Consider the following 15,487-nt stretch of genomic DNA (forward strand, 5'->3'; position numbering starts at 1 on the left):
GAGGGGATGGTGAGAGGCTTTTGTGTTTGGGAACAGTGGGCCGGATGTGACCCTCTGAATAGCTGAACAGGAAGAGCACATCTCCTTCTCCATGGGGTGCAGTCATACCCCCTCTGCCTGTCTGCCACAGCTGTTTCTGGGGCTCTTGTCCCCCCTCGGTTCCCCTGCTCCGGTGTGTGTTCCAAATGGCGCCCTATTCCCTATATAGTACACTACTGGTCAAAAGTAGTGCACTGTGTAGATTATAGGGTGCCTTTTGGAACGCTGCCCAAGTCCAAATGAATACCTATTGTAGATGCAGCAGCCAGCCAGGGCGTCTCTCCTCCTCCTCATTAAGAAGACAATGATTAAACAAACGACAGCATAAATCTCTGCCTTCAAAATAAACTCCGCCACAGAGGCTAGTTTACATGAAAACACAGGTTGACTCTCAAATGGCACCCTATTTCCCTTGTAGCGCACTACTTTTGAACAGGGCCTTATGGGATATGGTCAAAAGTAGTCTACGACATAGGGAATAAGTTTTTTTTCTTTTTCTTCACTGTCTATATGGCTATAATATTATCCATGGATCAAACTTGCGGTGAACCACCTTCATTGGAATCATTGCTATGTTAGTACCGACCATGACCAGTCAAGATGTTTAGTGTTATTCTGAAGGACTGCGACCAAAGTGTCTGGCTAGCCTGCTGGATATGGAAATCCTAGGGTTTGTCCTAAATGGGTACCCTAGTCTCTATGCACTACTTATTAGTGTACTATATAGGGATTAGGGGAGGGGATTGCCAAGGACCTCACGATATGATATCACGATACTTAGGTGCCCTTATGATATGTATTGTGATTCGCATGATTCTATATGTATTGTGATTCTCATGATTCTATATGTATTGTGATTCTCATGATTATATATGTATTGTGATTCTCATGATTCTATATGTATTGTGATTCTCATGATTATATATGTATTGTGATTCGATGCTGTGATTTTATTGCGATTCGATGTTCCAGACATATTGCTCACCATATGTCTACAGCAGTGGGACAAGAGAGAGACGTGAGAAGATGAGTTTTGGAAGCATGTTGCTGAAAACACTTTGAAGGAACAGTACTGGCCTTTTGGTGCAGGTACAGCAAACCAGCGCAAAAATAATATTGCAATATTGTCGATTCGAATCACCAAAAACTCCAGTATGTTTCCTTCTATCGTCAAAAATAATAATATCCCGATATGTAACTGTATCAATTCCCCCCCCCCGTCCCCGTCCCCGTCGTTAATAGGGAATAAGGTGAAGTTTCAGACGCAGTCCCAATGTCATGGAGCCTATTCCATGTCCCAGACCCAGCCTTCTCACTTTAGTAATTAACTACATCGGGGTTTAAGAATTTGAAAATGCAATCATGGTGGTATTTCCTCTGTGCAGATTGCCGGTGGTCTCAGATCATCTCTAAGGTCTTAATGCTTTGGTCAGGGACTGATGTATGTTTCGTGCTGATGCTTTTCTCCATCGCTCTCTCTCTCTCTCTCTCTCGCTACCTTCATCTCTCTCTACCTCCTCTCTCGCTACCTCCTCTCTCGCTACCTTCATCTCTCTCTACCTCCTCTCTCTCTCTCTCTCTCTCTCTCTCTCTCTCTCTCTCTACCTCCCCTCTTTGTTTCTCTTCCTCCTCTCTTCCTCCTCTCTGTCTCTCTCTCTCCCTCCATCTCGCTCTCTCTCTCTCCACCTTCTCTCTCTCCCTCCCCTCTATCTTTCTCCCTCTCTCTCGCTACCTTCCATCTCTCTCTACCTCCTCTCTCTCTCTCTCCCTCCCCCCTCCCTCTCTCTCTCTCTCCCACCCCCCTCCCTCTTTCTCCTTTTTCTTTCTTTCTCTACATCTTTGAGTGACTTGTCAGGTGTAAAGGTTGTGTGAGAGATGGGGAGAGAGAGGGAGATCCCTGGTGATAAATCCATGATTGGCTTCATGCTGCCTGATCTCCTTCTGCTGCATGTGGTTCCTCCTCATGCAGACCACAGAGAGACACAGGGAAACAGGCATGTGGTTCCTCCTCATGCAGACCACAGAGAGACACAGGGAAACAGGCATGTGGTTCCTCCTCATGCAGACCACAGAGAGACACAGGGAAACAGGCATGTGGTTCCTCCTCATGCAGACCACAGAGAGACACAGGGAAACAGGCATGTGGTTCCTCCTCATGCAGACCACAGAGAGACACAGGGAAACAGGCATGTGGTTCCTCCTCATGCAGACCACAGAGAGACACAGGGAAACAGGCATGTGGTTCCTCCTCATGCAGACCACAGAGAGACACAGGGAAACAGGCATGTGGTTCCTCCTCATGCAGACCACAGAGAGACACAGGGAAACAGGCATGTGGTTCCTCCTCATGTAGACCACAGGGAAACAGGCATGTGGTTCCTCCTCATGCAGACCACAGAGAGACACAGGGAAACAGGCATGTGGTTCCTCCTCATGCAGACCACAGAGAGACACAGGGAAACAGGCATGTGGTTCCTCCTCATGCAGACCACAGAGAGACACAGGGAAACAGGCATGTGGTTCCTCCTCATGCAGACCACAGAGAGACACAGGGAAACAGGCATGTGGTTCCTCCTCATGCAGACCACAGAGAGACACAGGGAAACAGGCATGTGGTTCCTCCTCATGCAGACCACAGAGAGACACAGGGAAACAGGCATGTGGTTCCTCCTCATGCAGACCACAGAGAGACACAGGGAAACAGGTATGTGATGGACACACACACATACACATACACACACACACACACACACACACACACACACACACACACACACACACACACACACACACACAGTAATTCAATTTCCTCTGTCAAGTAGACTACAAGTGATGTCTTAAAGTTAAGCTGCTTGGCCTAGTATGAGGGAGGTACTGGTGTCATGGCTGACCGCTCAGAGTAGGTGTAGTGTGAAGTTGCCCCTACTGTAGACGCTGATCTGGTGTCAGTTTGACATTTTCCTAGATCTGTACCGGTGTTTAGGTATTCAAGGTCAGTCAGTGCAGCTCTCTGGGAAGACAGAGAGAAGCGTAACTATTGTTCACTCATCTCACACACACAAACTAGCTAACTAACTAACTAACTAACGCAAACTTGTTTCCCTGTGTTTGCATAACCCTAAAAGGGAGTGTTGGTGATAGTAAACCTTTCAGAATTTCCTCCTTTCTCCTCTGTGGATTGACTTTACCTGGAGGAGAAACACAAAACAAAACCTCCATCTCCTCTCCTCCTCTCCTCTCCTCTATCTCCTTTCCTCTCCTCCATCTCCTTCTCCTCTCCTCCATCTCCCCTCCTCTCCTCCTCTCCCTCTCCCTCTCCTCTCTCCTCTCCTCTCCTCTCTCTCCTCTCCTCTCCTCCCTCTCCTCTCCTCTCCTCTCCCTCTCCTCCTCCTCTCCCTCCTCTCTCTTCTCCTCTCCTCTTCCTCTCTCCACTCCACTCCACTCCACTCCACTCCACTCCTCTCCTCTATCTTGACCCTATCTCTGCTATTGGATCTGACAAGAAGAGGGGGAAAGAAGAGGAGTGGGGTGTGTGGAGGAGTGGGGTGTGTGTGGAGGAGTGTGTGCAGCGGAGGATGGGTATCTTGGCACACACACACACACACACAGGGCCTCCTCTGGTGGTAGCTGCTGTGGTGTGGTGGTAGAGATGACCCAGGGTCAGTGTTGGGGGGGGGCAGCTCAGTAAACAGCAGAGGGCTAGAGGATTGGATAGAACCAAGCCAGGCTCAGATTAGCATATTAATGGCCTCTTGCGTCGGTATGGATACAAAGTTGATGCAGTGACTTGTGTTGTTGTGGAATCCTTTTCTGCCTCGGCTCTCCTTTTCTCCTCTCCTGTGTTGGTTGCAGGGCAGGCGGGTGCCGGGGGCAGGATTAGTATTCCGGCTCACAGCAGGAGGCTTAGTAAGCCAGACAGACGAACAGAAGCAGTAAAACAACCTAGGAACCTGTATATTCACAGTGGAGTGGATGGGGAACTTCTTAACTACACATTGTTGATCCATCTCCACCTTGATCCTCCTGTCCCCATTTCAGTCCTTAAACTGGGCCAGCGCTTGACTGGGACTCCCTCTCTCTGGATGTCCTGGATGTGTTTCTCTCTCTGAGCTCCTTCCCCCTTCCAGATCCTAGTGCTGGCTCTGGACCAGGGCTTGAGTGGTGGAGTAGACTGGGGGAGAGGGTGGACTGAACTGGGGCCGTGTGGATCGGACTTGGCCCTAGGTGAAGGGGATTAGGGGCAGTGTGGAGTAGATGTGTGCTGGCTGGGTGGTTGGTTGGTTGGTCAGTGGGGTGGTTGGTTGGTTGGTTGGTGGGTTGGTCAGTGGGGTGGTTAGTGTGGTGCAGGGGAAGGTGGAAGCCCTGGCCTCTATGCGTTTCTGTGAGAACTCTGGGTGTTGGCTGGCCGTGGGGCCCGGGAGAGAGAGAGCAGGGGGACCAGCTCCCATGGAGACCAGACCCGGCTGCAGCCCCTTTCCCATGTGCTGGGCTCCAGGTACCAGTACCACTGCTACTGCCTCCTAACTTCCACTACTACCCATCCCCTTGTTTCCTCCTCCCCTGCTCTCTCTCTCTCTCTCTCTCTCTCTCTCTCTCTCTACTCTCTCTTCTCTCTCTACTCTCTCTCTCTCTCTACTCTCTACTCTCTCTACTCTCTCTCTCTCTACTCTCTACTCTCTCTACTCTCTCTACTCTACTCTCTCTTACTCTCTCTACTCTCTGTCTACTCTCTCTACTCTACGCTCTCTTACTCTCTACTCTGTCTACTCTCTCTCTCATTCCGTCTACTCTCTCTCTCTCACTCAACTTTCTCTGTCTACTCTCTCTCTGTCTCCTACTCTCTCTCTCTCTCTCTGTGTCTACTCTCTCTCTCTGTCTCCTACTCTCTCTCTCTCTCTCTGTGTCTACTCTCTCCCTCTGTCTCCTACTCTCTCTCTCTCTCTCTCTCGCTCAACTTTCTCTGTCTACTCTCTCTCTCTTTCTACTCTCTCTCTCTGTCTTCTCTCTCTCTCTGTCTACTCTCTCTCTCTCTTTCTACTCTCTCTCTCTGTCTTCTCCCTCTCTCTGTCTACTCTCTCTCTCTCTTTCTACTCTCTCTCTCTGTCTCCTACTCTCTCCCTCTCTTACTCTCTCTGTCCCTCCTCTGAGATGTTTTATGAATACAGGCTCTGATTCAGAATATCAGTGGACTTCTTACCCTGCAGCCTATCCTAGACTGAGGGCAGTTTGTGTTGAGTTTCTCCTAGTGTTTTTCTGTCTGTACTTTTCTATTGTCCAATCTGTTTGATGAAACCTCTACTGTTTCCAATAATAACTGCCAAAGTAGCTGCCTAGTTGCCCTGGCCTGTAACTGGAAGCAGTGTGGGGCACAGGAAACTGCGGCAGCGGCTCCACCATTATGGATCTGTTCTGTAGAAACTTCTAAAATGAGCCGCGGGGTTAATCATGTCCTGTTCTGGGGGTGATCAAACAATCCAGTATCCATCCTGTGTGTGGAAGACTAGATGAAAGCTTCTCTCAGATGTCTGGGGATGCATTCCAAATGTCACCCTATTCCCTATATAGTGCACTACCGAACAATAGGACTACTGGTAAAAAGTAGTGCACTATGTATTGAGTAGGGTGCCATTTGGGTCGCAAACTGGATCCCACATAGCAAAACCGCCCCCTTCACATGCATGTATCGCCATACAGACTTCTCTTTGACTTTAATAATATTTCATAATATTTGGCCTTATTTCTTGCCTCCTGCAGTTGATATGATTAGAGATTTCATGGGGAGCTCATTGTCTCGGTTCCTGCTTTAATCTTTCATACTGTTTGTCTCCAGAGATAAAAATAGGGGCTTTTGTCTCACTGGATAATTGTTGACACTGTGGTCTTCTCTCTCTCTCTCTCTCTCTCCCTCTCTCTCTCTCTCTCAATTCAATTTCAATTTAAGGGCTTTATTGGCATGGGAAACGTATGTTAACATTGCCAAAGCAAGTGAAGTAGATAGTAAACAAAAGTGAAATAAACAATAAAAATTAACAGTAAACATTACACTCAGAAGTTCCAAAAGAATAAAGACATTTAAAATGTCATTATGTATATATATATATATATGGTGTTGTAACAATGTGCAAATAGTTCAAGTACAAATGGGAAAATAAATAAACATAAATATGGGTTGTATTTACAATGGTGTTTGTTCTTCACTGGTTGCCCTTTTCTTGTGGCAACAGGTCACAAATATTGCTGCTGTGATGGCACACTGTGGTCTTTCACCCAGTAGATAAGGGAGTTTATCAAAATTGGGTTTGTTTTCTAATTCTTTGTGGATCTCTGTAATCTGAGGGAAATATGTGTCTCTAATATGGTCATACATTTGGCAGGAGGTTAGGAAGTGCAGCTCAGTTTCCACCTCATTTTGTGGGCAGTGTGCACATAGCCTGTCTTCTCTTGAGAGCCAGGTCTGCCTACGGCGGCCTTTCTCAATAGCAAGGCTATGCGCACTGAGTCTGTACATAGTCAAAGCTTTCCTTAAGTTTGGGTCAGTCACAGTGGTCAGGTATTCTGCCAATGTGTACTCTCTGTTTAGAGCCAAATAGCATTCTAGTTTGCTCTTTTTTTTTGTTAATTCTTTCCAATGTGTCAAGTAATTCTCCTTTTGTTTTCTCATGATTTGGTTTGGTCTAATTGTGTTGTTGTTGTCCTGGGGCTCTGTGGGGTCTGTTTGTGTTTGTGAACAGAGCCCCAGGACCAGCTTGCTTAAGGGACTCTTCTCCAAGTTCATCTCTCTGTAGGTGATGGCTTTGTTATGCAAGGTTTGGGAATCGCTTCCTTTTAGGTGGTTGTAGAATTTAACAGCTCTTTTCTGGATAATTAGCGGGTATTACATTTACATTTACATTTACGTCATTTAGCAGACGCTCTTATCCAGAGTGACTTACAAATTGGTGCATTCACCTTATAGCCAGTAGTACAACCACTTTACAATGTTTTTTTGTGTGTTTTTTTTCGGGGGGGGGTTGGGGTAAGGGGGGGGGTAGAAGGATTACTTTATCCTATCCCAGGTATTCCTTAAAGAGGTGGGGTTTCAAATGTCTCCGGAAGGTGGTGAGTGACTCCGCTGTCCTGGCGTCGTGAGGGAGCTTGTTCCACCATTGGGGTGCCAGAGCAGCGAACAGTTTTGACTGGGCTGAGTGGGAACTATGCTTCCGCAGAGGAAGGGGAGCCAGCAGGCCAGAGGTGGATGAACGCAATGCCCTCGTTTGGGTGTAGGGACTGATCAGAGCCTGAAGGTACGGAGGTGCCGTTCCCCTCACAGCTCCATAGGCAAGCACCATGGTCTTGTAACAGATGCGAGCTTCAACTGGAAGCCAGTGGAGTGTGCGGAGGAGCGGGGTGACGTGAGAGAACTTGGGAAGGTTGAACACCAGGCGGGCTGCGGCATTCTGGATGAGTTGTAGGGGTTTAATGGCACAGGCAGGGAGCCCAGCCAACAGCGAGTTGCAGTAATCCAGACGGGAGATGACAAGTGCCTGGATTAGGACCTGTGCCGCTTCCTGTGTAAGGCAGGGTCGTACTCTCCGAATGTTGTAGAGCATGAACCTACAGGATCGGGTCACCGCCTTGATGATAGCGGAGAACGACAGGGTGTTGTCCAGGGTCACGCCAAGGCTCTTCGCACTCTGGGACGAGGGCACAACGGAGTTGTCAACCGTGATGGCGAGATCATGGAACGGGCAGTCCTTCCCCGGGAGGAAGAGCAGCTCCGTCTTGCCAAGGTTCAGCTTGAGGTGGTGATCCGTCATCCATACTGATATGTCTGCCAGACATGCAGAGATGCGATTCGCCACCTGGTTATCAGAAGGGGGAAAGGAGAAGATTAGTTGTGTATCGTCAGCGTAGCAATGATAGGAGAGGCCATGTGAGGATATGACAGAGCCAAGTGACTTGGTGTATAGCGAGAATAGGAGAGGGCCTAGAACTGAGCCCTGGGGGACACCAGTGGTGAGAGCACGTGGTGCGGAGACAGCTTCTCGCCACGCCACTTGGTAGGAGCGACCGGTCAGGTAGGACGCAATCCAAGAGTGAGCCGCGCCGGAGATGCCCAGCTCGGAGAGGGTGGAGAGGAGGATCTGATGGTTCACAGTATCAAAGGCAGCAGACAGGTCTAGAAGGATAAGAGCAGAGGAGAGAGAGTTAGCTTTAGCAGTGCGGGAGAGCCTCCGTGACACAGAGAAGAGCAGTCTCAGTTGAATGACCAGTCTTGAAACCTGACTGGTTTGGATCAAGAAGGTCATTCTGAGAGAGATAGCAAGAGAGTTGGCTAGAGACGGCACGCTCAATAGTTTTGGAGAGAAAAGAAAGAAGGGATACTGGTCTGTAGTTGTTGACATCAGAGGGATCGAGTGTTGGTTTTTTTGAGAAGGGGTGCAACTCTCGCTCTCTTGAAGACGGAAGGGACATAGCCAGCGGTCAAGGATGAGTTGATCAGCGAGGTGAGGTAGGGGAGAAGGTCACCGGAGATGGTCTGGAGAAGAGAGGAGGGGATAGGGTCAAGCGGGCAGGTTGTTGGGCGGCCTGCCGTCACAAGTCGCATGATTTTATCTGGAGAGAGAGGGAGAAAGAAGTCAAAGCATAGGGTAGGGCAGTGTGAGCAGGACCAGCAGTGTCATTTGGCTTAACAAACGAGGATCGGATGTCGTCAACCTTTTTTTCAAAGTGGTTGACGAAGTCATCCACAGAGAGGGGGGGTGGGGGGGAGGATTCAGCAGTGAGGAGAATGTGGCAAAGAGCTTCCTAGGGTTAGAGGCAGATGCTTGGAATTTAGAGTGGTAGAAAGTGGCCTTAGCAGCAGAAACAGATGAAGAAAATGTAGAGAGGAGGGAGTGAAAAGATGCCAGGTCCGCAGGGAGTCTAGTTTTCTTCCATTTCCGCTCAGCTGCCCGGAGCTCTGTTCTGTGAGCTCGCAATGAGTCATCAAGCCACTGAGCTGGAGGGGAGGACCGAGCCGGCCGGGAGGATAGGGGACATAGAGAGTCAAAGGATGCAGAAAGGGGAGGAGAGGAGGGTTGAGGAGGCAGAATCAGGAGATTGGAGGGAGAAGGATTGAGCAGAGGGAAGAGATGATAGGATGGAAGAGGAGAGAGTAGCGGGAGAGAGAGAGCGAAGGTTGCGACGGCGCATTACCATCTGTGTAGGGGCAGAGTGAGTAGTGTTGGAGGAGAGCGAGAGAGAGAAGGATACAAAGTAGTGGTCGGAGACATGGAGGGGAGTTGCAGTGAGATTAGTAGAAGAACAGCATCTAGTAAAGATGAGGTCAAGCGTATTGCCTGCCTTGTGAGTAGGGGGGGACGGTGAGAGGGTGAGGTCAAAAGAGGAGAGGAGTGGAAAGAAGGAGGCAATCGTCCTAATTCTGCTCTGCATGCATTATTAGTTTTTTTACGTTGTACACGGAGGATGTTTTTGCAGAGTCTCAATTTGGTGTTGTGAATTCTTGGGCAATGGGTTCTATAACTGATTGAAGTATTTTTTGCCAGATCCTAATTGGGATGTCAAATTGTATTTTCCTTTTGATGGAGTAGAAGGCCCTTCTTGCCTTGTCCCTCAGATCGTTCACAGCTTTGTGGAAGTTACCTCTCTCTGTCTCTCTCTCTGTCTCTCTGTCTCTCTCTCTCTCTGTCTCTCTGTCTCTCATTTTAATCCTCTTTAAATGAGTCATTGATGGACTACGAGGCTAATTGCTAACTGTTCATGTCATGTGGATTGAACAACATTGTGGTAGAAGAACTAGAGGCTTGCAAAGGAGACCTTGCTTTATCAAGCATGACTTGTGCTTTACTGGACTACAGATGTAATGCAATTACTGCTATACAGATATCTATCAAACGTGGGTGTACTTTCCCAGCGGTTTGATGGTGAATATCATGTCATATTCATAACCCTCAGAATGGAAGGCTTCCTATACAGTAGATAGATCTGGAATAGCGGATCAAGGGTTAACTCCCTGCAATCACAGTAGGTATGTGTGGAGGGGGAGAGAGAGGGGAAGGGTGAGAGGGGGTGGGGTGGGGGGGGATGGGGAGGGATAGAGAGGTGGAGGGAGGGAGGCCCCACTCTATAGCTGTCAACAATCCTCTCACTGTCTGGCATAGCTCCCACTCAGCCATGCTGAGGTTGTTTACAACTACATCTAGGCAATCAGTAGGCTCGCAGTCCCCTCCTCTACACCAGAGAGCCAATCAGAATGCTCACCACTTATCCAGTCATATGATGCCTCTGATAAGAGGAAGTCTCTTGATTCAGCCTCTCCCCCACATAACTGGAGGTGGGACTGAATGAGGTGTGGAATGGGATTTGGATAACATAGGAATGGCATGGGAATGATATGGGACTAAGGCTATGTTAAGATGAATGCACTAACTGTAAGTCGCTCTAAAATGTACAAAAATAATAAATAATCATCATAATAATAAAGCAACTCCAGGGAATCTCAGGATGACTCATTCCAGGTGCTCGGAACCATTGTAATAATCAGGATGTGACGCAACGTCAGCGGGGAGAGGCCGGGACGTGTGTGTGAGAGAGAGCGAGAGAGAGAGAGAGTGTGTGTGTGTGTGTGTGTGTGGTTTTCAGCTGCGGATGGAAAATGCTATGAGCATTAGTGGAGCTTCAGTCGCTGTGTTGACTCTGGAGAGAGTTGCTGTAGTCTGGGAGTGTGTCAGAGAGCGTGTGTGTGCCCAGAGGAATCTCTTCTACTTGCCCAATGTATGCAGATGGGTACGGATGTCTCTCCCCACACAGCTCCAGGGTGACATGCGCCTGCTGGCCCTTTCTGATTGGAGGTAGGCATTGGACAGGGTATTAATTAGGGTATAGAGAAAAGAAAGGAGGACAGAAAAGAGAGAAAGGAGGGGGAGGACAGAAAAGAGAGAAAGGAGGGGGAGGACAGAAAAGAGAGAAAGGAGGGGGAGGACAGAAAAGAGAGAAAGGAGGGGGAGACAAGAAAAGCGAAAGATTCTCAGGTGACATAGTTGCTTGTGTGTCGGTCTTAGGTTTCCAGTTTGTTTGCGTGAGCTAATTTTATCCGACTGTATAATTGTTAGATGGGATCAATTCAATTGGTTGTTGTCGTCATGTTGGCTGTTGCCTTGATGTACGGACACTCTTTACTGTGTATTAGATGACCGTCCGTTACGGTTACTGTATGCATTTCACTGTGTGAATGTGATGTTTCCCTCCCTGGTCCAGTGTTGGGGGGGTGTGGTTGGCTGGGTTCACTCTGTTCATAAAAACAGTACTCTACTTTGATGTAGTGCGGTTTAGGCTACGTGAGTGAGGTCCGTGTTTATGACAAGCACAAGCTGGACCCGTACAACTGTTCTTTTCATGACTAAATATATTTGTTGGACTAGCTGCCTCTTGACTGATCTTTAGTTATTATGCACCTATCAGATACAGTGACATGGTGAATGTGACCAGTATGACATCCTATAAGCATACTTTATTCTGAGGCTGCGGTAGTGTAGATATGATTAACCTGGCTGGGGTAATGTAACTATGATTAAACTGGCTGGGGTAGTGTAGATATGATTAACCTGGCTGGGGTAGTGTAGATATGATTAAACTGGCTGGGGTAGTGTAGATATGATTAACCTGGCTGGGGTAGTGTAGATATGATTAAACTGTCTGGGGTAGTGTAGATATGATTAAACTGGCTAGGGTAGTGTAGATATGATGAAACTGACTGGGGTAGTGTAGATATGATTAAACTGGCTAGGGTAGTGTAACTATGATTAAACTGGCTGGGGTAGTATAGATATGATTAACCTGGCTGGGGTAGTGTAGATATGATTAAACTGGCTAGGGTAGTGTAGATATGATTAAACTGGCTGGGGTAGTGTAGATATGATTAAACTGACTGGGGTAGTGTAGATATGATTAACCTGACTGGGGTAGTGTAGATATGATTAAACTGGCTAGGGTAGTGTAGATATGATTAAACTGGCTGGGGTAGTGTAGATATGATTAAACTGGCTGGGGTAGTGTAGATATGATTAAACTGGCTAGGGTAGTGTAGATATGATTAAACTGACTGGGGTAGTGTAGATATGATTAAACTGGCTGGGGTAGTGTAGATATGATTAAACTGACTGGGGTAGTGTAGATATGATTAAACTGGCAAGGGTAGTGTAACTATGATTAAACTGGCTGGGGTAGTGTAGATATGATTAACCTGGCTGGGGTAGTGTAGATATGATTAACCTGGCTGGGGTAATGTAACTATGATTAAACTGGCTGGGGTAGTGTATATATGATTAACCTGGCTGGGGTAGTGTAGATATGATTAAACTGGCTGGGGTAGTGTAGATATGATTAACCTGGCTGGGGTAGTGTAGATATGATTAAACTGTCTGGGGTAGTGTAGATATGATTAAACTGTCTGGGGTAGTGTAGATATGATTAAACTGGTTAGGGTAGTGTAGATATGATTAAACTGACTGGGGTAGTGTAGATATGATTAAACTGACTGGGGTAGTGTAGATATGATTAAACTGGCTGGGGTAGTGTAGATATGATTAAACTGGCTGGGGTAGTGTAGATATGATTAAACTGGCTAGGGTAGTGTAGATATGATTAAACTGGCTGGGGTAGTGTAGATATGATTAACCTGGCTGGGGTAGTGTAGATATGATTAAACTGGCTGGGGTAGTGTAGATACGATTAAACTGGCTGGGGTAGTGTAGATACGATTAAACTGGCTGGGGTAGTGTAGATATGATTAAACTGGCTGGGGTAGTGTAGATATGATTAAACTGACTGGGGTAGTGTAGATATGATTAACCTGGCTGGGGTAGTGTAGATATGATTAAACTGGCTGGGGTAGTGTAGATATGATTAAACTGGCTAGGGTAGTGTAGATATGATTAAACTGACTGGGGTAGTGTAGATATGATTAAACTGGCTGGGGTAGTGTAGATATGATTAAACTGACTGGGGTAGTGTAGATATGATTAAACTGGCTAGGGTAGTGTAACTATGATTAAACTGGCTGGGGTAGTGTAGATATGATTAACCTGGCTGGGGTAGTGTAGATATGATTAACCTGGCTGGGGTAATGTAACTATGATTAAACTGGCTGGGGTAGTGTATATATGATTAACCTGGCTGGGGTAGTGTAGATATGATTAAACTGGCTGGGGTAGTGTAGATATGATTAACCTGTCTGGGGTAGTGTAGATATGATTAAACTGTCTGGGGTAGTGTAGATATGATTAAACTGTCTGGGGTAGTGTAGATATGATTAAACTGGCTAGGGTAGTGTAGATATGATTAAACTGACTGGGGTAGTGTAGATATGATTAAACTGACTGGGGTAGTGTAGATATGATTAAACTGGCTGGGGTAGTGTAGATATGATTAAACTGGCTGGGGTAGTGTAGATATGATTAAACTGGCTAGGGTAGTGTAGATATGATTAAACTGGCTGGGGTAGTGTAGATATGATTAACCTGGCTGGGGTAGTGTAGATATGATTAAACTGGCTGGGGTAGTGTAGATACGATTAAACTGGCTGGGGTAGTGTAGATACGATTAAACTGGCTGGGGTAGTGTAGATATGATTAAACTGGCTGGGGTAGTGTAGATATGATTAAACTGGCTGGGTAGTGTATATATGATTAAACTGGCTGGGGTAGTGTAGATATGATTAACCTGGCTGGGGTAGTGTAGATATGATTAACCTGGCTGGGGTAGTGTAGATATGATTAAACTGGCTGGGGTAGTGTAGATATGATTAACCTGGCTGGGGTAGTGTAGATATGATTAACCTGGCTGGGGTAGTGTAGATATGATTAAACTGGCTGGGGTAGTGTAACTATGATTAAACTGCCTGGGGTTGTTGTGATCACTATTACACTGCATAATGGCTGTTGGCCACAGAGGTCAGCTGTGTGTGAGTATGTGTGTGTGTGTGTGTGTGTGTGTGTGTGTGTGTGTTAGTGTTTGTGTGACTGAGTGCATATGTTGCAGGTGGACCCTTCCCCCCCCCCCCTTAGTAAGATATTGGTTGTTCCGTGGATAAGCGAATGCTCGTACCACTGTCTCCCACAAGCATCTTTGACGGGTGTTTTGGCTTACTGCCCCGCATACTGCTTGTATCCACAGCACTAACCTGCGAGTTGGTGATCTCCTGCCCGCTTAGTAAAGGGCAGCCAGGATCCATACAGAGGAAGTTCTCCGCCTTCTCTCTGTTTATCGTACTGGTGCATATGTCATCAAGTCTGTGTCGCTTGTGTGTGTGTTTTATTATTTCACTGGCAGAGCTTGTTTCCGGGAGGCGGGGTGTGGGTTGTGTTTGCGAACTCATTTTAGCTCACAACAAGCGGCATGGCTAATATTAGACAGAAAAACGCTGCAAAGCTCAATGCGGAAGAGGAATACGTATCAACACTACACTCCATGAACTACTTGATCAACAAAGAGTTCTATAAAGATCTAATAGATCTTTAAAAACGCCGCAATAATAATATAATAATAATAATGGCGCCGGAGAAGATGGCTGCCGTTTTACAGCCCTCTAACCTATTGTACGTTATTTGTAATTTATTTTGTACATAATGTTTCTGCCATCGTCTCTTATAACCAAAAAGAGCTTCTGGATATCAGGACAGCGATTACTCACCTCGTATTGGACAAAAAAAAATTCTTCAACGAGGCGGCCGCGAAGGATATCATACAGACACCCGACAAGGCCCAAATCCCCGTCATTCGCATGAGGAAGAGACAGAGATATCGTGGACGTAGGTCGGGGTGCCTTGTCAGGATCCGACGGCGAGCGAGTAAACTGCCGCTCCCATCAATCCTATTAGCCAATCTTCAATCATTTGAGAATAAATTGGATGATTTAAGATTACGGTTATCCTACCAACGGGACATTAAAAACTGTAATATCTTATGTTTCACCGAGTCGTGGCTGAACGACGACATGGACAACATACAGCTAGCGGGCTATACGCTACATCAGCAGGATAGAACAGCTGACTCCGGTAAGACAAGGGGTGGCGGTCTGTGTATATTTGTAAACAACAGCTGGTGCACAAAATCAAATACTAAGGAAGTCTCGAGGTTTTGCTCGCCTGAGGTAGTATCTTATGATAAGCTGTAGACCACACTATTTACCAAGAGAGTTTTCATCTATATTTTTCATAGCTGTCTATTTACCACCACAAACCAATGCTGGCATTGCACTGAATGAGCTGTATAAGGCCATAAGTCAACAGGAAAACGCTCATCCAGAGGCAGCGCTCCTAGTGGCCGGGGACTTTAATGCAGGGAAACTTAAATCCGTTCTACCTAATTTCTACCAGCATGTGAAATGTGCAACCAGAGGAAAAAAACCTCTAGACCACCTTTACTCCACACACAGAGATGCATACAAAGCTCTCCCTCGCCCTCCATT

The 15,487-nt window shown here is 46.8% G+C and overlaps 1 protein-coding gene across 13 annotated transcripts in view; it reads left to right on the plus strand.

Annotated features, from left to right (window-relative positions):
* LOC121586778 (focal adhesion kinase 1-like) overlaps window positions 1-15,487 on the plus strand; it is a 189,382-nt gene that overhangs the window by 59,766 nt on the left and 114,129 nt on the right. For 4 of the 13 annotated variants that reach the window (XM_045226434.1, XM_045226439.1, XM_045226438.1 and 1 more), the window contains exon 1: window positions 10,667-10,871. The exons of 2 other annotated variants lie outside the window; for them this stretch is intronic. In XM_045226434.1, coding sequence (XP_045082369.1) covers window positions 10,793-10,871 — 79 coding nt within the window. In that variant the 5' untranslated portion in view covers window positions 10,667-10,792. Of the gene's footprint in view, window positions 1-10,665; window positions 10,872-15,487 lie in introns of those variants that run through there. 7 more of the 13 variants (XM_045226430.1, XM_045226435.1, XM_045226433.1 and 4 more) reach the window with 3 other exon arrangements.

This window comes from Coregonus clupeaformis, chromosome 17 (genome assembly GCF_020615455.1).
Source record: "Coregonus clupeaformis isolate EN_2021a chromosome 17, ASM2061545v1, whole genome shotgun sequence".
NCBI classification, from domain to species: domain Eukaryota; kingdom Metazoa; phylum Chordata; class Actinopteri; order Salmoniformes; family Salmonidae; genus Coregonus; species Coregonus clupeaformis.